The 27204-nt window shown below is 39.7% G+C and overlaps 1 protein-coding gene across 1 annotated transcript in view; it reads left to right on the top strand.

Moving 5' to 3' along the window:
* Nucleotides 1-27204, top strand: part of LOC137912584 (NT-3 growth factor receptor-like) — a 117633-nt gene that overhangs the window by 74527 nt on the left and 15902 nt on the right. Inside the window, exons 11-12 of the mRNA XM_068756722.1 lie at nucleotides 15986-16174; nucleotides 25438-25568. Coding sequence (XP_068612823.1) covers nucleotides 15986-16174; nucleotides 25438-25568 — 320 coding nt within the window. The remainder of the gene's footprint in view (nucleotides 1-15985; nucleotides 16175-25437; nucleotides 25569-27204) is intronic.

Below are 27204 nucleotides of genomic sequence, written 5' to 3'. Positions count from 1 at the left end.
TTTTTTGTGAGAGGCCAGAGAATGTCTGTCAGCTCTGTAAGTAAGCATAAGCACATATATTTCTGCCTTGAACTTTCATTCAACCGCCCAACTATACACCGTGTTCCCTGTATCCTAGAGGACTCAGCTAATGATTATTACTCTCATATTTTCTGCCTTGAAATAAATGTACTGCATGCAGCATTGTACTGATGATTTTCTTCCAAGTTAATGAACATTAAGGGACCGAATCTCAACAGACAGCTTTCTTGGAATACAGTGAACTCAGCTTCAACAGCACGCCTATTATACACAAATGACTCTTCCCTGTTGGCCACACAGTACCAACAGGAGGCTTTTAAAAGTGCAACCCTTGATTTTCCATAAAAATAAATCAATTTTATTTTCTGATTAGTTAAAGACTGGTGGTTGGAATAAATAAATTAATAAATGAATATATGTGTAGCTCTCATCTTTTTACATGACTCCATTTGCGATTTTGTTCTTGTGGAGAGTGTTGATTTGCTAATCATGAACAGGAAAGAGCATCCTGTCAGAGGTGGGAAGATTATTTTCAGGGTCTGAGATGATATCCCGACCTAGTGTTTTTTCCCTTTTCCTGAAAACCTTCTTTATAACCAGTGGTTAATTTAGTGTGAATTTTTAACCACCAGCCCAGCAAATAGCTCACATTATGTAACAAGCAAATACAGGGTGCTGCATGCTCACTCCTGCGCAGCAGAGAGCTGTACTTCATTTAAACCGACAGAAAGTACAGGCTGCATTGAAATTAATTTATTTGCTAAATCAGCGATGATAAAATAGTTACATTTTGAAAGAGCTTCACATTGACTGTCCATTATTCATTAGCAGAATAGTAAGTAGAATTTCGTTCAGTTACAGGACAAGAGAGGACAGAACTAGAGCATGTTTTTATTTTTGCTTAATATACAATACAATCAGTGCACAAATTAAAATAAATTTTGGGACTTTTGTCTAAAGGTACCCTTTAGCTCCACTCACTCCCACTAAGTTTGCTAAGAGCTGTTATGCGAGTGCCTTATTGTGGAACTATTTTGATACAATTGAAATAACGTCAAGTTAAAAAGTCTGTGTTGTTGAAGGGCTGTGTTATAACCCTTTACAGTGTTACATATTCCGTAACACCGTAACGTAATATTTACAGTCTAATATTACACATATTTAATTTGTGAGTATCAAACTATTACCTGCTTATTACATTGGTAATAACATTGTATTACCTAATTATTACATTAAACTTTGACCCCCATTAATTACAACATTATAACAGAAGCAGTAACACAAATTCATTCCATAATTACCATTTGTGAAATACTGATGTCCGGGAGCTTTGACATAGAGCACATCGGGCGTAACCATCCCTCTGGATCTTGTCCACATGGAGCTGTCTTTCCATCAGCCACTCATTCCATGTCCCCATATGCCCATCGCCTCATGTTCCTATTAACTTCTCCCCAGTTACCATTAACACACTTCTGGGGCGGGCAGACCTCAGCATCTGCAGTATAGATAGAGAACGAGCCCCCATCCTTTGTAAGGATGGTTAGCTCAGAGAATAATTGTTGTGTAATCACAACTAGGGGACTAATTATTCATAGAGACATGCACATACACAGAACGCAACCGCACAGGGCACATTCTGCATCCCGCTGTTTGTGTGTCTCTATGCTGTTATCCTCTATTAGCATCTCTCTCTCTCTCTCTCTCTCCTTGTATCTTGCTTTCCTTATGTCTCCCCATCATCTTGTAAACTCTTCATGTCTTTCCACACTAATGGTGTTAGTGATCACTGAGGATAAATCAATTAAAACAAAATAAATTTGAATGAATTAAAAAGCAGGGAGCTGCAATAGCTGACACTTCTGTGGCAAGACAAATTATACTGCATGACTGGTTGAGTAAGATTTTACAGTGGCCCAGTCCCACCTCATTAACTTGTGTATTAACCCATAGAAAATCATAGTTAGCAAACAATAATGCCAAATAGATGGGATTATATGTATGTGAAAAACGCTCTGTGTTATCCGGATCCTTCTGGTGGACTTGTTTGTAATATACATCCGTTACCTAAGAGCTAAGAAGGATGTGTGGTGAATAACAACTCACCTTGCCGTCATCTTCATGCATCTTCCAATGTTTCGAGCAAGGAGCAACAGGAAAAAAAAGATTTGTAGCCTGAATTACAAAAGTCTTCAGGGGCTGTTAGGGAAATGCCAAGGCCATCTGTGCTGCTCTAAGAGGGTGTGAAATGAAGACGGAGAGTGTGTCACACTGCGATGAGAGGTCATTACTGGCTTCTCAAAGGTAGCAGATTATGTTAATTTTACAGGTCACAGTCTTTTAGGTCACAACATTTTTTATCCTTTTCGTCTCATTGACAACTTTACATTTATTAATGAGTCCAGAATTGTCTTGAGTTCAAATATGCATTAGAGGTGTGATGCAAAGCAACAGCAGCTAAAAGTTGAAGCCAGGCGAGAGCAGGTTGTGGCTTCCTATTGCTCCAACAATCGCTCTCCACTCCAGCCTGGCTGATTTTCATGTTTCGCTTTTATGTGGTTTAATGATTGAAAACACTCTGCATGCACGTCTTACGTTAGCTGGCTCACTAGCACCATTTTGATCTGATGCCAGTGATTCAGTGAAGCTCACGGTATTGACGAAATGCGTTTGTAATTTGTAGCCTTACTGGAATATTCTTAAGCAAGACAGTGAAAACTTGTTTCAGCTCATGTTGCTGCTAACCTGGCCCTCTCAGGCATGGGAAAAATTGATTTTGCTGCGGGGAGCCATTCATGTATAGTTTGACCGAGTCAGGCCTGCATAAAAATAGCTCTGTGGGATCATTCGGTGGGGGAGACATATTTAAGGCTCTACTGTGAATAGCTTGATCAATGCATTTAAATGCTTCAGATGGTAAAACACATGGCCGTGAAAAACACTCAAATATATATTTTCTGTCTTGTGTAATGCATAATGCAGCATTGGCATTGCAAGGCTGACTCTTCGTTTGTGTTTACAGTAATTAAAAAATACCATATGTCCACCTGAAGCCCAATTTCAATAAGCTTCGATATTTTCTTAATGCTGCACCAAAATCTTCTTTAACTCTTCTTCTTTTCTTCAAAAATGAAAAAGAAAACCAAAAAAATGGGTTCTTGACTCCTTTTAACTTAATTCTACATGCAGCAATTCTCATTAAAATAAAGTTAACAATAGTAAAACTGAAACTGTGATGTCTCTGATAGATGAACAGTGAAGTCTTTTCAGCAGTCATTTTGTTTTACACACACAAAAAAAGTAGATTAAATAAATAAATACAATTCACAGTGTAATATAAGTATTTTCTTCTTTTGCGAGCATTCTGAATATTCAATATGTGCTCTAATATTGTATTGACGCTGTAATGTTGTGTTTCAGCTGCATGGCAAAGTGTCATATTTCTGTATTTGGGTATCGTGGTATCCAACTGGCAGGGAGATAAACTTCATGTAGCCCAAGGGAGGGTGGTGATGATGAGCTAACCTAACATGCTGCAGTGCAACGGAGGCTGCAAAACACACCATGTTATTTACACTTATAGAGGAGACAGAAAGAGGAGGTGATGTGAAACTGGAAAGGAGAGGAGGAACAATGGAAGAAAAAAAAGAAAATTAAGAAGGAAGTGTAAAGGGAGTTTCAACAAGCTGGCTCAGCTGCGTTTCAGCTAATGGGTGTATAGTATTGGTTACTCTGATGACTTTCCTCTGTGCCCGTTGGGCCAAACATTTTGCTGTAGGTTTTCCAGAATTAGCGGAGAGTCTTTAACATAACTCTATCCAGTCCTGTAAGGTTAGTTGGTCACATCTTGAACAACTTTTTTATGCATACTGTAGTAACATACACATTAAATCAACCTGATGCCTTAAGATACATAATTTTAATTTCATCAGGCTGTACAAGAGATAAACTGTGACCTTCCAGTCATATCCATGCTGTGTATAATGGCACATCATGTCTACAGACTGCACCATATGCACAGCCCTAGAGATGGGTTGTGGTGCATAGTTATCCCTGTGTGTGTGTGTGCGTGTTTGCCTTTGTCCTGTCAAGAGTAAAACAGAGTTGAAGCCTATTTCCACTGAGAGGAGCGCAGCAATATCTTTGGACCATTGCTGCAGGTAAGATAAGATCCATGCTTCTGCAGAACACAATCTGATCCAACCACTGTGCCAGAGGAAGAAAACCAATTTCCTTTAGACTGCGGAAAAAGAAAAATGCTAAACTAGAAACTAGAAACGCAAAACATTTTTGTATCAATGTTTCATCCTTTGCAGAACTATCAGAATTGGTAGGACAGAATGAAGCAGAAAATATGTAGTTTGATTTTGGGGTGGAGTAATCGGATAATAAGAACTGGTATGTCTTTAAACAGCGCTTTTGTCCATCCCTTGCATTATTTCACCAGGTCTTCTTTGCCTTCTCGCAACATGACATTTGGTGGGCAAATTGTCTGGCCTTTAGCTGGCCTAGCTCGTACTGACAAGACAGACAAAGCAGTCTCTCGGATAACTGTTCAATCCTCAATTATGTGACTACCTTGAAGTGAGTGTTCCCAGCTCTGAGTCAATCGTACATGTGCTGAAAGATAAGCGGTGGGCTCACAGCACAGCTATAACTGCTGTTGATTTGACACTGGACTTTGTCACGGTATCACTCTGGGTAAGGAGACGAATTGGGTACGGAGTCGGCATGAGATGATCAAACAAAATCATTGTGCCTTACAAACAAATAGCTATGTGCTAAGCCAAATGTCTGGATGGTGAGTGTCCAATCTTAAAAGCCATCAGCCCACAATATTTAACCCCTTTAGGTCAAACTCAGCATTACTTTATGGTCTGAAGCAATGCACATGGGTCTATACAGTAGTAACTATATGTGGGCCTGTACAGAGAATGTAGGCGTAGATTCCAATCACATGAGAAATGTAAGGACTGCTCAGAAGGCTACAAACACATCACATATATCATTTGTAACAATTGTAAAAGTAATTTACAAACTCAAGTGCTGCAATTGAGCAAATGGTGCCAATTAAGTACAGATGCTAATGTGGACAGAAACGGGGAAAACGCAAAACCCAACCCACATTACTGTGAGTAGGATATGGCTAGGAAGATGTCTTCTGATTGTCTGTCCTCCAGGGAGGAAATGGTAGGCGATGCACATTTTTGGAAAGGGCTTTTCAACCTTGTTGCAGAATAACAATATAAGCACATGTTTTTGAAAGAAAAACATCTAGATTTTCAGCTGAAATGAAAAAGGACTGTTCACCAGAAAGGGCATCTCTGTCACAGCTTGCTATGATAATGTACAGTATGTCGTTGCACATTATTGGCCTCGTACATGATCACTGGTTGAAAGTCTTGCATATAAACAGAAAGTTATCAGCTGAAATGATTAATAACGTATGGCACAGAGTATCCGACTCAGCCCAGTGAGATGATTTGTGGTGCAAAACTTCTTATTTTATTTAAATCATCAACTAATTTATAATTGCAGCCTCCAGGCTCCCTCTTTTAATGATTTAAGTACAGTCTGGAAATGGAAAACAGGAACAGTTTTGCTTTAAGTTTCCAAGTTTGACCATTTGATACATTTTCACTTTCCATTAGCAGGTTATAAACTGAAATAAATTACTGTTGTAGTATTTTGACTTTGTGACAGCACATTACTCTCTTTTGGCTTCTTTTTTTGGCTTCATTGTCATAATCTCCGTATTGTACTCCTGTGCAGTTGAGACACGCATATTAATGGTGGTTATGGTTATGTCAATCCCCTCGTGTTTTCCAGGACAGGGACACTAGGGGATCATGGTCCATGCAATAAGAGCAGATTGCAGGAACCAAATATGTCAAACAGTTGGGAAGACTATAAAAAAAAAATATTGTCCACAATGGTCCTCACCACAGCTGGGAAGCATTTGCTAATGCTTAGGGGTAACTTTTGAGCAGCGACAAAGTGTTGCTGCGTTTCCTTTTCTCAATTGCGTTTATCTCAGGTTGTGTTTCTCCTGCGACGGGATCAGATAAATCAGCTTTGCTGGGTGTTTGAGTCTCAGTATTTAGCTTTCATGCCTGAGTGTGCATGATGGTGCATGGAGTGAACAAATGTATCTCTAATAAGGAGTCCTCTTGATTAAATTGTGTTGGAGTTGAATCTAATATTTCGAGCACTAGAGTGACTCCCCTCCCCACGGAGTCATTACCCATTACTGTGGTAATACCACTGAGAAGTGTGAGCAGAGAAAAATTTGAGCGAGTTTGGGCTACACAGACCAAGCAATGCAATGGATGTGAAACAAAGCCTAACTCCACACCCAGTGCTGTTCTGTCAATGTCAGCACATTTGTAGAGCAACATGCTGCAAGCCATGTCGTGTAAAATCTGAATTGGATGATATCCACTTAATTTGCCAGTTAGCAATATTAACCCCGAAAAGAAGAAGGGCTTAAAGTCAGGGTCTTGCATTTTGTCAGTGGGCTAATATATTTTTGGGTGGTCTAGATTTAATTAAACGTATGTGTTTTGGTGGTAGCAGGCTCAGACATAGAGCCTGAAGTTTAGAGAGGCAGGTACATAATGAGTTTTGGATGTACGGTAGAACCTTATGCATTCACACAATTAGCTACTAAACACACAGGCTTTTAGTCTCTGGGAACAATTGACATGACTTTTTTCACTCTGAGTGATCCTAACATGTGTTTTATTATTTTAACTGCTCTGTTTTGATTCCTCTCCTCTCCTGATTAAAACAAGAACTGTATTCCCATTCTGTCAGTCACATCAGTGCCTTCGTGGCCTCCATCGATGTAAACAGAAGCAAGAAGCAGTGCTTGGTGTTTCCTCCAGTGTGAAAACCTCTGTTTGGTGTCTTTTTGGTACCAGGTGCTGGGATAGTAATTGTGATATCTGTGATCAAACAAAATGACCAGATATGCCAATAGCTTAGCTTGGCTAGAGATCTTGGAGATGCAGTTATCTTAGTTTTTTGGTTGATTAGGATTGCCATGACATTTTCTGCTTAAATGGTAATAATCCTCAAGAATAATAATCCTCAAGAATATTTTGTGTCTTCAAATGCAATTGTAATCTTACTCAAGGAGGGAATGAGAAACACAGAAAATTGATCCGCTACGCTTTTCATGGGAAGCTTGCTTTCCTAATTTTCCAATTATTAAATAACAAAGAAAATCAAACAAAAAAGAAAGGCATGTGTCTGTGTGTGTGAACACTGAAAAATAATTATGCATTAAGAGCTCTTCCAGGTGAGCAGTAAGATGACCATACTGGCAGTTGGAGTCGGCGCTTTCTTGCTTATGTAACATGAATGCAGCCGAGGCAGTGATGGCTCGATGCTGGCTATGCACACAGAATACAGAACGGGTGAAATGAAGAGCCTGGCTGGCCCCTTTTTCTTCTTTAAAGCTGTGAAAGTGGATAAGCCTCTGGTGTTATTCACAGGCTCCTTCTGACATCTTTCTGTTGATGTTTTTTAAATGATGTTCAGATCGGTGTGGAAATCTTCCCATTGCGAATGCCCAGTAGGACACAAAACAGCTGCGCTCTGAAAGGGAAACAGGGGAAAGTAAAGATATTTTTCTTCTTCTTAAAGGACAGCTGAAGAGCGAAACCTAAACGTTTTATGTAAAAGAAGGGATTTTGTTTGAAATGTATTTTGTGTAATGAGATGATTTGGCTCTTTGAAATAGATTTACCTGCAGATAGAAAATAAAAATGTCTCATTTGGGGTGTCCCTCATGGAGCAAACTGTTCTTAGTCTACACTGGGACTTTCTCATTTCACAAAAACACATCAGCTCTGTATTATTTTAGATTTCTTTGTCAATCAAGCATTCTATTTCAAAGCTCCTGCTGGGAGATTGCTCCATCTGCTAGGACCTGGGGAGATGGACTGCTAATATTGTAGCCCTCCTTTCATACCCCTCACATACACTGCCATTGACCCTATTGCCCATCATGCTGGGAATTTCTGCAGAATTTGGTTTGCCTCTGTGTGGTCGTTGTTGGGCAGTCATTTCACAACACTGAAAAGCTGTTTTCTCAGTGTGATGAGCCTCATTTGACAGTCCCCTGCCCCCCGCCTGTCCACCCCCTGCCTCAGCATCTAAGCCCATTTACAGCCATCTTCTTCACTTTATTACTATTTGCTGATGGCAGCACTTTGAAGGATTTCCTGGGGAGGAGGGTAAGGGGTGGTACGGGGCTAGTGGAAGTTTAATTGGCTGCATTAGTTAGTTTGCTTCTTTCCCCCTCCCCTTCCCAACCCACCCCCATCTTTATTCTTCATATTGTCTTTTTTTTTTTACTGTGAATTATCCCAGTTCATCCTACCACCTGCTTCCAAAATGAGATTCTTGTTTGATGTGCACAGAAATCAGGCAATGAAATACCTACAAGTGCCAGTCCACAGTGTTTATACTGGCTTGGACGTCTTCTCACGGACTACAGGGAAAGTTATATTTAGCAGCATTGTCTCCTTGCAGATGGAACTGATTGACAGCCCACTGTGGGTAATGATGTGTACTGTTTCACAGGGTGTCGCTCACAGCAGTCACCCTCTGAGAATGTTTGATGTTTGCTTTGTTTGAAATGCCTATATTTGTTTGTATTTTCAGCCTGACATATCCTGCAGTATGTTTAGGCTGCATAAAACCTAAATGTGGAGAAAGGCGAATCAGTCAAATGATTAAAATGACATGAAATGAAAAAAAGTTGTTCACCCCTCCCAGAACTATTTCATTATTTTTGAAAACATACTACTTGAAATGCATAGAAGAAATTAACATTGACAATCTTTGTGTGTAGATATGTGATACATGTCTATTAAATGTTTTGGATGTTACTAATTTGTCCTCTGGATGCTATTAAAAAAAACAGACTATCAAATGTAAAAATGGCATTTAATTTAAAGCAGTCGTATCATACATATATATTATATATAAAACCCAGTTGCATTCAGGACAACACTTAAGGTCATTCTCTAAGCAGCACACATATAATGATTAAATGATTCTATACATTCCTTATGGTGCTATACGTATTCCTTGGTAAAGACCCAATTAATGCCATCTAAATTATCAGCATTAAATGAGACAGGATTCACCGATTCAGAGCATAAACCTTGAACAAGGCTGCTCAGTATATCCTTTACTTGCATCTTTGCACCTGAAAGCAACAATCCATTGATAGTTTGGCCCTCATAATATGAATCATTGATTAAGAAACTACAACTACACACAACTAGAATGTAGATTATATACATTAAATCATGTTCCCTGCACTCCACCAAGTCTTCATTTTTCTGAACATATAACAAAATTCAAGTTCAAGCAGGCTATCTCTGGCTACACGACATACAGGGAGTCTGGCAAAACTATATCAAATACTATATAACGCCTGTATGCACCTAAGTAAAGAGTATTCACTGAGTATGTGGAACAACATTTGATATATTTACAGTAGATATGTGATGGATGAGAACTGAGATGCAACAAGAGCAGATTGTTTGATGACACTTGAGTTACCATCAATTGTCTGATATATTTGTCTATACACTCAGAACTAACAGTCAGTTATTCTTCTTGTTGTTACTAGAGTAAAATAAAAAATAACAGCGAGGGTATAAATACATCATGTGATTATGAAAGTGAAGATGGATGCTACAGCTGCTGTCGTAGATCACTTTGCAGCAGCCTCCATTCCTGATGCTCTGTCACCGATCTCGGATAGGAGCACTGAAGTATTTCTAAGGATTACAATCTTACTTGAAATTTATATAGCCAAGTTTTGTGTGTAAATCAACAGTATTATCAAAAGATCGCTTTCAGCATAAGACTTGCACCAAAGTACAGAAAAGATTGTTAATACTCAATTGAATTTAATTACTCCAATTCATTCTAAGCCCACATAGAGCGCTCTCCTATTTGTCAACGAGCTGCTCTGATTAAAAATGTATCAGCTATGCGCTGGTGTATTCTAACCATGTCATTGTCTTGAGCACATCAGCAATATAATGGTTTACTGCTTGTCGTCTGGGGTAGTAGTCATTTTGCTGGTTGAATGGCTAGTAGTTATTCTGCTGCTATCATTCTGACTAAATCACCTTCGGAACTATCAGATCGTTACGATGGAATGTATTGCCATTAATTTGTAACCTATATTTATGGTGTTCAAAATAGAAACTCTGTTGACTTTTGGTAATCCCTGGTCACCATCACCAATAGAGTGATAGTTGTGTTTTTGTGTGTGATGTGTGTACTACTGTACTGAACATCTTGCGCATGGAACACTTCAGAGGTTACATGTGTATGCATGTCTGTCATTTGTGTTTACACTGTGTAGTTCTATAACTGTGTTGGCCATGATTCCCTCGCAAAAGAGGCTCGTAATCTCAATTGAATATTTACTGGTAAAATAAATGAATGTGTTCCTGATACCCATATGTATCCTGTTAACCTTAATAATCCTCTGACTAATGCCTCACTTCAGACATGATACTCTCATTTGTGGTTTTGATTGAAATCTTTATTCAGTTATTGGATAGACTGCCAATACATTTATTACAGATGCATGGTAATATGTTTTCTTCTTTATTTTTTTCCTCTAACATCGTCATCAAATCAAAATTTACAATTGCACTTTTACTTGGCAGCTTTAGTTCAGGCTTAAATGCCTTGAGTCTTCTTGTGATTAGACCTGTATTGGTGCTTTACTTGTACACTTACATAAACGTAGACATAATAGTTCTACCTTTGGAAGGCTTTGTGTTGTTGATAGCGTCCTTCTGTTTGAGGATTGTACATATCGTCGATGTACTCTGCTCGTGCTGGCATGCTAAATCACTTACAGACACCACGATCACGTTGATTGATCATTTCATGCTTTATCTCCATCGGCATCATGAGTCTTTTCTTGTCACTGCCATCCTTACCACTCCCTTTCTATCGACCTATCACTTCTAAAGAATACTCAGATACAGTCAAAATCACGTCAATAATGGAAACACAACGAGTACGTAAGGTGGTGAATACCTAAACTGAACGAGTGAAGCGCGCTCGGCCGTTTAGCGGCAGCATCTGGAAGTTGCTCGTGTCTCAAAGGAAAATATTGCTTGCAGGTTTGCTCGTGTCTTGGAACACTCGCGTGTCGAGGTATAATTGTCTAAGTATCTAGACTCTCCAGTGAGTTTGAACTAGAGCAGCCTCTGGGATGTGTTTGACCTTCTTGATTTACCTGGATGTCTGAGAAACATTTTTACACTTTACCTCAACTTAGATTTGTGTAGAAATCAAATCTTGCCAGCATGACAGTAATCAATTACGCACTTAACCAGTATTAGACAAGTGTTGGGGTCCAGTAGAATCGTGGGACACATGAGCATGTAGTTTCAACGGCGGCTGTGATATGCACAACCTCCGATCCTTTTAGTGAGATTATAGTGAGTTTCTTTTGTGGTTAAATGCACGTAAAGGTGCAGTTTAATATTATAATGCCATGAGAGTAAATATAGCCATTGAGTGTGTGGATGCGGCTTTGCATATGTTTGCACTGCATGCGCAAGCGTTCACTGTTGGCATTGCTTCTGAGTATATGGTGCAAACTACTCTCCCTGACAATGCCCCCAACACGTTTTACCTTTTGCCTTTTCTGATTGCATTGCTGTAAAAGAAAAATGAAACCTAAATAGATTGGAGGCTTGTGTGGCTCCGACGATATTCTCAAATCACTGTGTGTTTTGTTTTCAATATGTGTTTGTGCCCATAACGCATAATGAAATGCAGGTAAGTAGTTTTGTTAAAGATCCTTACTCTGTTGAAGTCATAAATCAAGGAACTGGGTCCAGACTGCTCTACTGTTGTATGATGTCATTTCCCATATCTTTTCAGACTCGTATAAAATTGCGTTGTCTGTCCTTAGGGAGTTGACAGGGTAATGTGTGTGTGTTGTTAAAGATATAAAGGCCCACAGGCCACTGTGGGAACAGAGTCAGAATAGCAATTTCAAGTTTGTTTATTATCATTCTGGGCATCACGACCAAAGATATACAGCAACATAAATTGTCATTGGTTTTACACTGTCATTGCAGATGATGTGTAGCATGGTGTAAATGATTGATTTTAGATGACAAGTTGCCACAGATCCAGTGATTGATAGGTTACAGCACATTTTAATTGCACCTTTATTTCTGTCTTGACTCAGCCGTCCTTCCCCTCAGTATTTCGTATTGTTTATACGATCACAAAGAGAAGCCACATTGTGGCGTGCTGGGCAACTGTAAATTGTTGATAGGCTACAATGCAGAGGACCATAAACAAGAACCATCTGAGTGCTCAATAGTCACAGCTGATCACAATCAGCTTTGAAGAAAACAGCACACACTGCAGAGGCATATCACTCTGCAGGCTGATTTTTGAATACAGTGAGAAATGGGGTTTTGTCTGGGTTTTGCCAACAAAACCTCCCACTCAAAGACATTTTGTGTGGGAGGTTGGGTGAGCAGGTTAGGCCATTAGACAGAGGAGATATGTGAATGTCTTCTTCAGAACAAAGTGGGGAGTTCTCATCTCGCTTTAACTGTAAAACACAAGGCTTCTTCAGAGCTAGCTAGTAGCACCAACATCTTAATCTTTATTCTGCATCACATTTTCTTGAGAATAGATTGTGTGGAGTTGTTGTGTTCTGAAGACGGACCCGTACCAAGAAGTCCATCCATCCATTTTCTTCCATGTGTCCGGGACAAGTTGCAGTAGCTGCAGTCTAATCAGTGTTTTCCAGATCTCCCTCTCCCTTGTAACACTTTCCAGCTCCTTCTGGGTAATTTGGAGGTATCCCCTGGGTAGATAAGATATGTAATCTCTTCATTGAGTTCTGGGTCTACCCTGCAAAGCCGCCAAAGGGAGTTGGCCTATGAAGAATGCTGAACTAATTTGCTTCAACCCTCTCCTTTCATACTCAGGTGCTGCATAATAAAGTTCCTGTTTTAAATTACAGAAATGCATTGGTGAAATGAACTGTTTGACAGCTACTGCACTAAACAGCAAAATGCCATATTTGAAAGATTTATTAAATTAGCTTACAGCTCTACGAAATTTGGTTAATATTTCTGTCTTGCAGTCCTTCACAACCAAGATGTCTGGCATTATTTCAGTTTTTCTTATGGCTTTAATTTGTTGTAAATCCTTTAGAACTAGAAGCATGGCTTTGCCTCACCAAGCTGTCCTTCCTGTGTTCTTTTGCTCATTCTACATGTCCTGCAGTTAATTACAATCCTAATTAACTACCTTTGAAAGGAATCTGTGCAATAATTACCACAAGGAGGTGGAACGGAAGCAATCACACTTCACAATTTATTCTGCACTATAGAGAAAACCCTACAGTCACCCATCATATTGTTTTCATGTTTTTTGTTTTAATCCTGAGAATCACCTTCACCCCTTTCTTTCAAAAAAATAATAAAAAAAATCACACCCCTGCTGGATTTTAGCTCATTGTGGTTTATTTGCACAAATAATTATGATAATCAAAACACTGTTAACAAGGAATGAAAAGTGGAATAAATAAGTTCCGCAGGAGAGACCAGAAACACCTACACGCTGTGGTAATAAATACTGTAGCTCCTGCACAAGAAAGCATAAACCAAAATGAATTGCATCTAATGACACTAATAATGTGCATAAATAAGGGAACACGGTTAAATTGATTGAGAGCACTTATAAACAGACTGGCTCACGGTGGACATGACATATCAGATTCAGGTGAAGGATGAAGATATTACTAGTGATGTTCCACATTTATATTACTTTAAAAGGATAAACAGTCTGATATTTTTTTCGAAGTTCCTTCTTGTGTTTGTGGTAAATGCATTTACCACAAACACAGAGGGCCATCGGTTGTTTGATAGATATTCAGAAGGAAAGATAAATGATTCTACAATATTAATACATATACACATTATCACAAAAGTAAATAAATAAATAAATAAAGAAACAGTAGTAAATTATTTCAAAATTTAGAAGTACAAGAGCTTTCTTTCTAAGTATTAAAAAAAAAAAAAGTTTCTATTTATAGGAAGTGTATAGCTCCAGTTCAGCAACGGCATGTGTGGATGACTGAGAATCTGATTTGAAAGACTCGCTGTGAAAGAATGTATTATGGAAAACAGAAACTTTGATTATCCCTACAAGGTGAAAAGCCTGTAAGATAAAAGACAACTTGCCTCTTTTTTGATTGGTATTATAATCCGTCACTGGAGCCTGGTCCACTGATAGACCTGCTGGCCCAATATCTTAATGAACCAGTCCATTTACAAACCCAGGGGGAGACAGAAATGCTGCCTCTGCTCCTGTTAGTGAATGAGATTGACTTCTTTAAGTTCAGAAACATGATCCATATATCACATTTGACCAATTGATTTTGCTAAATTAGCTAATGCACCTGCAAACTACACCTCACATCAAACATCTGCTGCACTAAGGTTACACCCTGCGAGGGGAATTGCATAAATCCAAGTGGAGTGACGGATCTCCAAAAAACAATCAGGGGAATTCAGCTCGAGTGAGGTATTTCCCACCTCTCCGTCAGAAATACACGGTTGTGAGCAATGAGTTTTTAATCAAATTTCCTCCTTCAATACCTTTCTGTAAGAAAAAGCTGATCTCGCTGCTGTCTATCCTTCTATACATCTGATTAATAAGTTTAGTCCAGTCATGGCTTGTTCTTTGATGACTAATTACATTCTTATGTGTGAGGATGTACCTGTGTGCGAGGATGAGGAACAGTCGAGTAATGACAAATGTGTGTGTGACTATTTCGGTCATAGCCATTTATCAGATGGGGGACCTTCAAATAGGATCCAGTCAAATTATGTTCTTTGCTCTATTTAACGTCATTTTGAGGATCCTCAAGAAGTATTTTGGTTACCTCTTACCTAGATGACTTTTGCGCCATATCTACTGTCTCAAATGTTGATGTTTGCCGTTGTGCCAGGAAGTTTTGATTATAGTGTGTGCAGGTGATTGACAGGCAAGTGTAGGACTTTGTAGTTCTTACAGAATTATTAAACCATTAAAACATGACAGAGGGTACAGAATCTGAGTACGGAATCTGATAAACATAAACACTGTTGAGGCTGACGGAGGATGTGTTGCGGGAGACGGACCCAACTGGAGATTATCAGGGAGGAAACAGGACAACTTCGGGTATTTATTAAAGACATGGTTTTCAGGGAGGCAGACGAGCAAGTAGGCAGACCTGTACTGTAACAAGCTCAGGCAATAGCAACAAATCCAATGAAGTGGTTGTGTCGCTTGTAATGGGTTATATAGATATGCCAAGGACTGGTTTGGTAACAACACAAACAGTACACACTTTGGAAAGATTGACTGTTATTGTGATAATAACATGTATTAGTCTTATCATCTAAATACTGAAATCAAATAAATATAAATATATTTTTTTTAAATATGTTTTATTTCATACGGAAGTTGCCTGTGCTTGCCATGAAAGCGATAGAAGTGGAGCTGTCCGAGTCGTCCACTTTGCAGAATGGCGCGGTTCGTGTACAAAGACTTTGATTTAAAGCCCAGCACCTTTTGCTGCATTCCACTCTCAGCCTGTCCATCTAAAATTATTGAATGAAGAGAACCCCTCAAAAGAACAGAAATATACTTGATTTAGATGAATGCAGACTCTGATATGAGTGTAAGAATATCTGTTGAGAAAGATTATCTAAGTGTGCGTGTTTGTGTAAATGTATTAATCATGTCCAGACATTTTTAAAGACATATCAAGTGGCGGACAGCTTGAACTGGGTGACAAATTAACAATGACACTTAACCAACAGTATTAAAAGTCTGAGAAAACTTAATTTACTATTAAATAATGGAACATTCTTCTCACTCTTCCCAGGTCCAGTGGCTGTGATCAGTGGTGAGGAAGACTCAGCCAGCCCTCTTCATCATGTTAACCATGGTATTATTACCCCCTGTACCCTGGACGCAGGGCCTGATGCCGTTGTCATAGGGATGACTCGTATTCCTGTTGTGGAAAATCCTCAGTACTTCAGGCATGGACACAACTGCAACAAGCCAGCCACGCGTGAGTCACACTAAACTATCATCTGTCACCGTTATGCTGGTGTGAGCCGCATCACTACTGGTGACCATTGTTACACTCGTTCACCTTATTTTTTGAACTTTTGAACAGTTGTTCAAGCAAGAGGCTTCGCAAATCTTTGAGTAACTCTTTAGGAAACACTCCGGATGCTGCTCTGTAATGAAGAGTTCAGCATCTGGTCAGAAAGCCTAACCATCAAACAAACCTCTTTACGAGATCATTCCGACCGTTGCATCTCTATTGTAATCTGCTTTGTCTTTACAATGAGTAGCCCGGGACCCTCGGGGCAATAGTTGTATTTAGTGCAATCTACAGAGTCGGTGTGATCATATGGCGAAAGCATCTGGTTTGCACAGTTCCAGGCGCTTCATATAGGATCTGTTTAGAGGAAGCAGCCTTCTGTATTACAGCTACTGGTGTCAAGAGCCCCCCCCCCCCCCCCCCCCCCAAGAGTGAACTCCCTTATTCTCCCTCGGGACACATATTCTAGGTTGGGAGAGAGATGAGACCATTTGAAGGTCGAATTACTCACAATTATATAATGAGCAGAAAACAATTGAGCTGGCAGCCTAGCTAGCAGTGCTACCGGTCAACCCAATCAGCTTTAGAAAAGGAGCCCCACCTGTGTGAAAAGCAGCACAGTGGCCATTTGCTCTCAAAATGGCCACTGGTCACGCTAACGTAAGCTGACTTCTGCGTCAGCGCCAATGAGAGGGAAAGAAATTACATTTAGAGGTGATAAATAAATAAATGGCCGGTCTCATGTATTATGAATTACATGAATTGTTAATGACCAGCTGGTGACTGATTTATAACATCTCATACCCTGCGCAGGAGCTCTGATTGCTAGCTAATGAATAAATGACAGTGGGTGCAAATGAAACTTTCTCCCAGTTACTGCACACCTGGAAATGAAAGTCAGGCCATGGATGTGCATGATGGTGGCTTTTATGGGTTCTTCCTCTCTAGGAGTTGCATCCTTTATATTTAATCCTATGTGCTTCTATAAAAAGGAACTGCAGGAAATGAAAGAACCCTGAATTCATCATGAGGTCCTAATAGGAACAGCTTTCTAGCATCGGCTGGAAAACAAATTGGCTCACTGCATATGAATGTATTCTCTGCCCTAAAGATGCAAACACAGGGAAAGGATTAGCGGTGCAGCCATGTGTAAATGCACACGTGTGGGTGTATCCTTGTTCGTTTAGACGAGGTACTTTCTTCCATCACCTCCATGGTTTGACATGTCTTCAGTCTGGGGTCCCTTGCGTTCCCGTTATTCTGCAGGCCTCAGTCAGCATGTTTGTTCTACAGATTTACGTGTCCAACAAGGTGCTTCACTCTGCTCAGACACATTATGGCTGCTTTATTGATGCTTGGCCAATAATCCATTAATTACATTAATTTACTTGAAAGCTTCTTGTTCAGGAGAAAAGCTTGGTGCAAGGTCTTTCTCACACACACATACACACACACACTGTCATAGTTAGGCCCGTCAGGGGTTCATGTGGGTGATTTAGAGCATCCCTCTGTGTACTTCAAACTCAGCTCCAACTAGAATAGGAAAATAGCAGGAGAGACAGTTGTAAAAGGATAAATAGTTTGTCGCTGCTCTCTGACTTCTGTTAACAGTTATATGAGATGGGAAATCACCTGCTGCAGAGCTTACACCAGTGATTCCAGTGCGCCTCGTCAGATGTATTATTCATGAATGGTTGATATTCAAGTCAATTCAGGGAAATTATACACATATTGTACAATGAGTTTAAATGTTCCAGAGGAAACACACACTATACTGGCCGTCAGGAAAACAGTTTGGAAGAGAAAAAAAGCATCTGCTGTCGATCTCTGCAGGAAAAAACCCTGAACAAATATCATAAATATTAACATCTGAAATTGCCCTCTACTTGAACCTGAGCACAGGCAGTTGTAAAGTGTTCAAAAAAATGGAGGGCATCAGGAGAAAAGTGTTGGCATAGTTAGCGTTCTGTTAGGGATTATGATTGGTTCATCTTCCAGATGAAATGGTGGCCTCGACTTTCACTGCGGTAAACACGCGAGCTGTGACTGATTAGAACTTTAGTTGAGATCAGCTTTTATTTTCTCCACGCCAAGCTGAAAAAAGGCCAATCCTGGGGAAATGTAGCCGCATTAGGGAGATAAGGGTAGAAAAGGCAAAGGACAATTCTTTAGCCTAATGACAGATCTATATCTAACCGCATCCTCTGTCTCCCAGCAAGTGGCTTTGTTTTATCACTCAGCTTGCTATTTTAATTACGGATTTGTCACATCCCTGCGGCTAAATTTTCACAATAGCTTTTGATGTTGGAATATAATGTGTAGCCTTTCATTATGTACGTGTTATTAGGAATATCACATCTGGGTGCCGCTCGGACAAACTCCCACTCTGGCCCATCTCCATTTGGTGTAACAGAGACTTACCTACCGCAATTACGCTCAAGGTGATGTTTTTGTAGATTAAAATGTTTCCAGCAGAGACAAAAGAAAGTGATTAATTTGGCTGCTTGAAAGCTCAACAAATGAATCCAAATGTAGCGCAGATTGATTGAAGGTCAGTTTCGTGTTGCACGACTATGATTCCATGAAGTCTAAAACAGAAAAGCCACACAAACTAGCCAGTTGTGAATTCAAACACCATACCTGGTAAGATAGGTAAGCTTCAGCTCATTTCCGAAAGGAGGATGCTCCAAATATGCTAGTTGATGCCATGTGCTGTCTTATCAAACTACATCCCCATAGACAGAAAACCCATCTAAATGAGCAGAATATTCCATCAAGCAAACCCCTAAAATAGAGTGAAGATAAATAAAAGCTCTAACTTCCTGCGGAGATTAATTTGGTTTATGGATAATTTGCAAATTTGAGAGAAGGCGAAATTCTAAGACATTTCTTAATATGTAAACTAACACCTGTAACCATGTAATTGTGTCATTTCATGACAAATATGGGGTAAAAGGCATGTAATGTGTAAAAAACAAACATGAAATTAACACTGGAACAAAGAGCTGCCCATGAACCCGGATGTTAAACAACACATTCTCAATTATGTGGTCACTACTCTGAGAATCAATAGTTAATTCCCATCACTGAGGACACAGCCGCAGGGTAGTTGTGCAGTAAATAAAACAAACATTGACTATTAATATTTTTTTTAAGCAAACGTACACACTTGCATTTGATTCTGTTTCAGTAGAGATACAAATCTCAGGGGGAGCAGATGGCACATATTACCATGTTGCTTTGATAGAAGGGCAGCACGCTGGTGCAGTGGGTGGAGCTGTTACCTCACAGCAAGACGTTTCCAGGTTTGATTCCTATCTGTGCAGAGTTTGTATGTTCTCCCTGTGTCCATGCGGGTTCTGTCCAGGTTCTCCGGTTTCCTCCCACCACCAAAACCATGCATCTTATGTGAATTGGTTACTCTAAATTTTCCGTGAGTGTGAGCGTGGGTGGTTCTTTCTCTTTTGTGTGGACCTGTAATGAGATGGCGTCTCATCCGGGGTGTACCCGCCTCTAACCCGTAGTCAGGTTAGGAGGAGATTCATGCGAGTCAGCTGCTAATGCCGTTCATGTCACAGCAGCTCAGCCACAGAGCCCCTGTGCTCCAGTGATTCTAATGGCACAGAGAGGTTTGCAAGCTATTAGCTCCTGCATGACTACCTCTCACCTCAGCACTAACTTCCTCGAGTGTCCTTTTATACTGACCAGCTGAACAATGCATTCAGTATTTATATGTCTCTATGCTAACCAGACATTAACATTTACTAGATGTCTTGATGTTATTGTGTTATCGTCTATGAGCCACCATCTTGTTTTGTTCTTAGAAATCTGCCACCCAAAATTGTAATTCCAGTCGAGTAACAGTGTGTTCAAATTGACCCATGAGGACCACGAGTTGAAAATTTGGAAGGATGCCCTCATTGATTTTGATTGAGCTCCTGCATCTTAATGTTAAAGCATACATGCTGCAAAAGACATGTCGTCAATGACCAGGAGCCATGCATCAATCCACCCACCACACACACGCACTCAAGGCAGCTGTCAAACAGAAACGTGCTCTCACACACATCTGTGAGGTACACACACGCATGAATGCACAGTTAGCAGGTAGCTGGACTAAAACACGCCCTCACACAAACAGCAATACACACAGCTTAAACTGGTGACAGTTGCACACACACACACACACACATACAGAGCAAACCCAAAACCTCAAAATATCTACGCTTCCCCGGGCAGCCTGACCTGACTATCTCAGTAAATGTTGGTGCAGCGTTGTCTATCAACCTTCAGGGAGAATGTTTGCTGCCGTTGAGGCCTCAGGTGAGCCAGGACAAATGAATGAAGCTGAGTGCCGGGATGGAGATTTAATCTCAGGGCTTTCCGGCGTGCCACTCGGGGTAAATAGGCCTGCAGGATGCTGCCTGAGTCTGCCTGCAGAGAAAGCTGAAGGTTAACGTACATTTTCCTCACCATTGTCTGTAGGGATGCTCCATAACAACTCCCCATCAGTGGGGAGGAAGAAGGTGGCCACCAAGTATTTAGCTCCTATAAACAACCCCGGATTGAATATTTACACACAGACACAAAAAGAAAAGAAAACGGGCCCAAGTTGTACAAATAGAACATTAAACTGTTTTTGATGTTGCAGCTTTATTGATGGGGACTATGATATTCTCTGGAGAACTCATTTTATTGCATTAATTTGCTGCAGCTTTGCAGACAAAGTTTAAATATTCTACATTTCTGTCCCAGTTGATCGCAAAATAAATCTGACATTGTTTCACCAATTTACCCTGATATTATGATAATATACTGTTTATATTTCGGTATTATGAATGTGATGTATTTGTAAAAATAATTAAGTTCTTTACACCTATTTTAAAGTGGAGATGTCTTATACTAAGGAATTTAATCAAATCTTTGCAGCTCTTGATGAGTACTGCTGCCACATATACTGCTACTTCTACTACTACGTGGAATCATGTCGAAAGAGTATTTGCAGCTCTCGGGAGTTGTATGAAATTCAATACATGTCATCTGGCTCTGAAGAACATAATAGCAATGCAGACACCAAGATAAGGAATGCATGGAAGAGAATAGGAACAACTGTTCTACTTGAACTGCCCTTCTTTGGTGCAACAGTGTTATTGGCATGCCAGACTAAACCAACACACTGATTGGATTGGATTGGATTATTCCTTCCAATAAATTGCTGACTAAATAATTATCAACTCAATTAAAGAAACAATAAGGGTTGCGGATTCTTAAAACTCTAATTTTAAATCATACTGTTTGGGTTTTATAAAGAGTTTTTATCGACACTCAACGACACTTTACATTGCGCATTATTCATGCGCAATGTAAAGTATGTTGCCCAATGACACAACAACCTCTCAATCATAGGAGGACCCGCTCAAACACCACTTCAAGCCACTCAGGTCCTCACTGAGCTGCGCGCAAACCACGGCATGTATGTATGCAGCAGATCAGCACCTTGGAGAGCTCCTCAGACCTGACACTATGTTTGTGCAATATAATGCACCATGGTTTGTAGATCAGTTCTGGACTGGTACATTTGTAGGTTATGTGCTATCATTATCCTGCATTACGTGCAACAAAACAAATCTGCAATTTTGCATTATGAAACACAGACAATTAAAAATGGAAACGTGTCTTGGAAACATTGGGAGACAATGGCAGATTAATTATAGAGAAATTCATTTCATTATAAAAATTAAGTGAAATTAAGAATTGCTGCATCTCATTTTAGACAAAGATACGAGTAATGATCTTTAGATAAAACTGATTAAAACAGATGTGAATTTGCACATTTGAGATAAGAAATCCATCTATGAAATTTCACTCCACATTACTGCGAAGGAGAAGATAAGTCAATTAAAAATGACGATAACGATCAGACACTAACTTCTGGGGGAAAGTTAGACAAATATATTATACTACATTCAGCATGTGGTTTAAAGAGTTTGTCGGCCGTTATCTACTGATCTATTGATAGATGACCTCCTTCACATTTTCCCATTTTTGATATTTCACCTACAAGAGACTTTAGGGAATCTGAATGATGGGTGAAATAATAGAATGAGATTCAATAGCTAGGTCTCCAGCCTTAATAGGTGATAGTAAGGCCAACACTGAGTCTCAAGTGAATATAATGATGTGCGAGTGCACTGAAAAGACTTTAAGTAAAAGATTAGGACAAAGATCATTCATATTTTGCAAAGAGAATGTAACAGTGAAAGGATTAAGTGGGGAGAAGTCAAAGCGCTTCACAACTGAAAATTACTCTTCTGTTATCAGTTGAAAATGTGTCTGACAGCACATCCTAATTTGCATTAAATAACGTATGTGTGTTGTATTTATTATGCCTGAGGGCAAGTCATTTACAAGTTGTATAGATTGATCTCGGGTGGTAAGGGCTGTGCAGGCAGTGCAGAGGGAAAGGCTCAAATACAATTACTGTGACCCGAGGAGAGAGGAAAGCATACCGGTAAGCTAATCAGAACTTAGATAAGCTATGCATGAATTAAAGTGTCTGTTTGGTAAACCTAACAACAGGCTCTTTTTTCTTTTTCCCGTTACAAATCCCCATTATGCTAAATACAGAGTGTGGTTTATCAAAATACAAAGTTCTCACGGACCAATATTCAGATTCTGAACAGCAAGCTAGCCAGATGAGGCCTCAAATTCAGCCTTTCACCGGAGCTTTTGCTCAGAACTAATACTGTTTTCGATGCAATTGATAACCACCTAGATTCCTCATAAGCCAAAACAATATCAATCCAAAATGATCTTCAGCCGTTAACGGACCGTCAGCCAGATGACCAATAATGCTCAGACTTCATTCACGCAATACGCATTCAAAACACAGACACACTCCCCACGTGGCTAACCGCTCGCTCGCTCGCTCGCTCTCTCTCTCTCTCCCCCTCCCCCTCTGGCCAGACTAGTTCTCACTTATTTTTAAGGTAAACATTGTAATAATGATTCCTTCTTGCGCGTAACTTTTCATGCACACGACCGGCGTGCGCGAAACTCATACGCGTGAACCCGCACGCGCGCAACCATTCATGCACGCGTCCAGCACGGCGAAATCTCATACACGTGAACCCGCACGCGCGTAGCTATTCATGCACACGACCGGCGTGTGCGAAACCCATACACGTGAACCCGCACGCGCGTAACCTAATTTGCGCGACCAGCGCGGGTTAAAGCAGCTGCAGTACTTTAACACAAGTTTGTCTTACCTTCTTTAAAACGTGCGTAGGATCGCTGTTCGGCCTCGTCAAACCATCCGTCGGCGAACCGAAAGAGAAAGGCTGGCCAGTGAAGAAGTTGCTCCACTGGACTTTAGATCCGCTCCGTCGGAGCGCGTGCACGTTCAGCTTCCTCACCGCGGCTCGGAGACGTCGGTTATATTGAGCGCCGGCACTTCGAAGGACCAACTTATGTAGGGGTAATTCCCCGACACACTGTGTAAGAAATAATTAAACGCACACAAAATGAATCAGGCAGACAAACTTCGATACTTTACCGGTAAGGAGGGACCCTGCTCGCCCAGCGGCTGCGACCAAAAGACCCCCCCCCGAAACCTTGCGGCCTTTTTATTTGCACGGTGAAAGTAGGTTGTCCCAGGTATTTACATAGATCCCTACCCCCTAGAGACAAAGGGATCTCTACCTAGAGAAACACTCGTGGTCACCTCCATCTTAAAAAACTCTACAATGAAACAATGAAAATACAACTCTACTCTAACAACCTCTCCCTGGTTGTCCAATTGTTTTGGACAACAAAATTGTGAGTTGCTATTTATTGCTGTTCTTTACTTCACTCTGAAATCAATAATCTGCTGTTTTTAAAAGAGCAGAGAATTTCAAATAAAAATTCTGTTACTTTTGTCATCAATAATGTACATTTGGCAAACAAACACCTAACTCTTAATTAGCCTAAGGGCTTGTCAGCAAAAAAAATGCACTTACCTCCTTTATTTGACGGAAAACAAAAAACAAATCATGTCTTGAGATGTACGTTGAAGACTGGCCAGGGTTTCAGGACATCCTTTTTACATTCGCAGATGATATCTGTTACAGGAACATCTATGTGCACAATCACCAATTGTTATTTGAAAGGAGTAAATATCACACAGATGTATAAAGGATGGATAAATATATTTTCTGTTTACATGTCTAGTGGGGACACATTAGATTTGGTGAGATATTTAACATAAATATTAATGGAAAGCCTGAAGATATACTGCAGAAATAATGCATCATGTCCCAGCAGCATCACAGATGATAAATCAGGAGCTAGCACTGTACATGGCAGCACATAATTAAACACTGCAGAGGCAGAACTTTGAATTAGTGATGTCACTACCAATTATGTCCTGTTGTACACCATTGCTGTGAATTGTTAAATAATTGAAGGTTTTGGACGGATTAAAAGAAAATGGATTCAGGGCCATAAAAGTATACCTAATGGCTTTTTAAATCATTGTATTTCTCATTGTGCACTGTTTATTGCTTGAAGATATTTGGCAATTATTGCAACCATTACATTTTTGCTTTATTATGTTTCACTTTCATTGCTGAAGTGCATTTGCTACTTTTCATTACATTTGTTTTTTGCAAACATTTCAACATGCTGGGTAATTTCCTTTATGCTTTAAAAACATGTTTCAAAGCAAGAAGGCTCGATCTTCTGACCATTTGGAGATTTTTACTCGTGCTGGAACACCCGCAAATGTTACTGTTCACCCTTTTTTAGCATGTAAATGTCATGACGTTATAACATTGGTGTTGCATAACAAGATCACACTGCAGTGCCCTGATGTGCAAATCACAAGTATGTATTGTGGGTTGTTGTGTTTTCATATTATGAACAGTTGCTGTTCACTCTGTTGATTTATTTTCCTTACAAAATGACCATTTTAAAATTTTGTAGTTGTGTCAAAATGCCCTCTTGTTTATTTCAATGCCAGTAAAACCAATTAATCCACTTAAAAGATTTGCAGCTCAGCAGTGCCAATGTCAAGTGGCTGTTTGTTTGCACTTTGTGCAAATCTTGCACAAGATTTAAGCCACTCGAACATCTAACAGATCATTTTAAATGTCTTTCACATCATTCAGTACACAGTTTTCAGTCCTGTTAATGAGTTGAAAAATACTCATTGCCTCTTTTCTGCCTTTTCTTTGTTTGTTTAGTTGTCCAGCATATAAAGCGGAGGGACATCATCCTGAAAAGAGAGCTGGGTGAAGGAGCATTTGGGAAAGTTTTTCTGGCAGAGTGCTATAATCTGAGCCCAACAAAGGACAAGATGCTGGTGGCTGTCAAGGTATCCCTTTACTGTGTGGTCCTGTATGTGTTTTAAACAGTACTAAATGAATAATTTGGCCTTGATTTGGTAAAACTGCTATTCCTTTGTTTGAGTAATTTGGATTTATTGAATTATTATATGTGTGCAACAACGCTGAAAATAGAAAAATCTATCTGGTTCTGTCTGTCTGAATTCATCAAAATCCTCATGCCAGCCGCTAAATTCATTTTGTAATTTATCCAATTGTACAAAGAGAACAGCATTTTTATGACTAGTGTATTTATTGAGTTTCTTCAGTTCAAAAGTACCCATTTATTCAAAATCTTGTGCACGCAAGATTTTAAACAGTAAAAACACAATATGTGTCTACTTGTACTGATGTGGGAACTACTGCTATGTGCCGCTACAGTTCATACCAGGCTGATCTGGTCCTTTTGACTACTTATACCATCATCTGACCTAATCTTTCAGTCGTCTTTAATTCTGAACCTGGGAGATACATTTCATATTGCCATCACATGATGAAGCTTTCTCTTCAAATTTCAAGTGATTTCTTCTCTTAAACTTTTTCTGGTGATCCCATCAACCATACAAGAAATTGGCATTATATCCATATTGTGCATAATTTAAACCACTGCCACCTTACGGGTAATTTGCAATTTCATGGGAAGGCAGTGGCTGATCAGTTGTTCTGTTCCAATCTATACACCGAACCTACTACCCACGCATCATACAATTACTGACTTGAACCAAAAATACAAGAAAAAGAAAATCATCAGTGTGATGAAAACTACCGGTACCTAAAATCACACAGCCCAGGCTTTTAGCCCAAGCATCATCTGCTCACATCCTCCTAACAGGGAGCTATCAAGTCATCTATAGTTATATGCATGCATCCAGTTATCGTTTCCCAGTGGACAGTAATTATGGACAGTAAATTTAACTCTACTTCTGTCCCATAACACAAAATGATCATTACAATTAGAAAGTGTCCAAAAGCGCAAAATGTTCCTCACTATGGAATATGGAGTATATAAACCACTTAGTGTCATGTCATGAGTAGCGACTGGAATGATGAGCAGCTGACACATGTTAGTTACAGTGAAATGCCTCATGATTATTGCTTTATAGTAGATAATGAGTACATCAGAATGAAAGTGTCACCAATCTTTTTGTCTAATTCCCAAATAGTAGATGGATTGAGCATTTCTTCTACATTTCTCAAGGTTTTCTTCTGAAGGACATTGGAGGAGCACAGGATTTATTTTTTCTTTAGGCTTCTAAATTAAGTTGTCGCAGGTTTCAGTTGTGTGATAAACATGGGTAAACAAATACAAATAAATAACGCTGTTATGATCACAATTTTGATTAAAAACAATGAATGCGTGTTGATTTTGTTAGATGAGGGCCCCTACACTGACGATGCATCAACCATCTGAATATGAAACAGGAGTCTGTTCAATATGGGGCTGCAGACTCAGCAAACCTATACCCAAGAAAAACAGCCTGACCTTGACATCTTGAGAAGTTAGAGCTAAGATGATAACAATGGAGTCTATGTCTGTCTCTTTTTTTCCTGTGAGTAAGAAAGATGGTTAGAGAATGTTCAAATAATAAGAGTCCTCTACAGTGTGTTTTACCTCTTATACACAAT

The sequence above is a fragment of the Brachionichthys hirsutus genome, unplaced genomic scaffold, assembly GCF_040956055.1.
Source record: "Brachionichthys hirsutus isolate HB-005 unplaced genomic scaffold, CSIRO-AGI_Bhir_v1 contig_200, whole genome shotgun sequence".
Lineage (NCBI taxonomy): Eukaryota > Metazoa > Chordata > Actinopteri > Lophiiformes > Brachionichthyidae > Brachionichthys > Brachionichthys hirsutus.
Note: the sequence above shows the minus strand (reverse complement) of the source record. Positions and strands in the feature narration are given on the sequence as shown.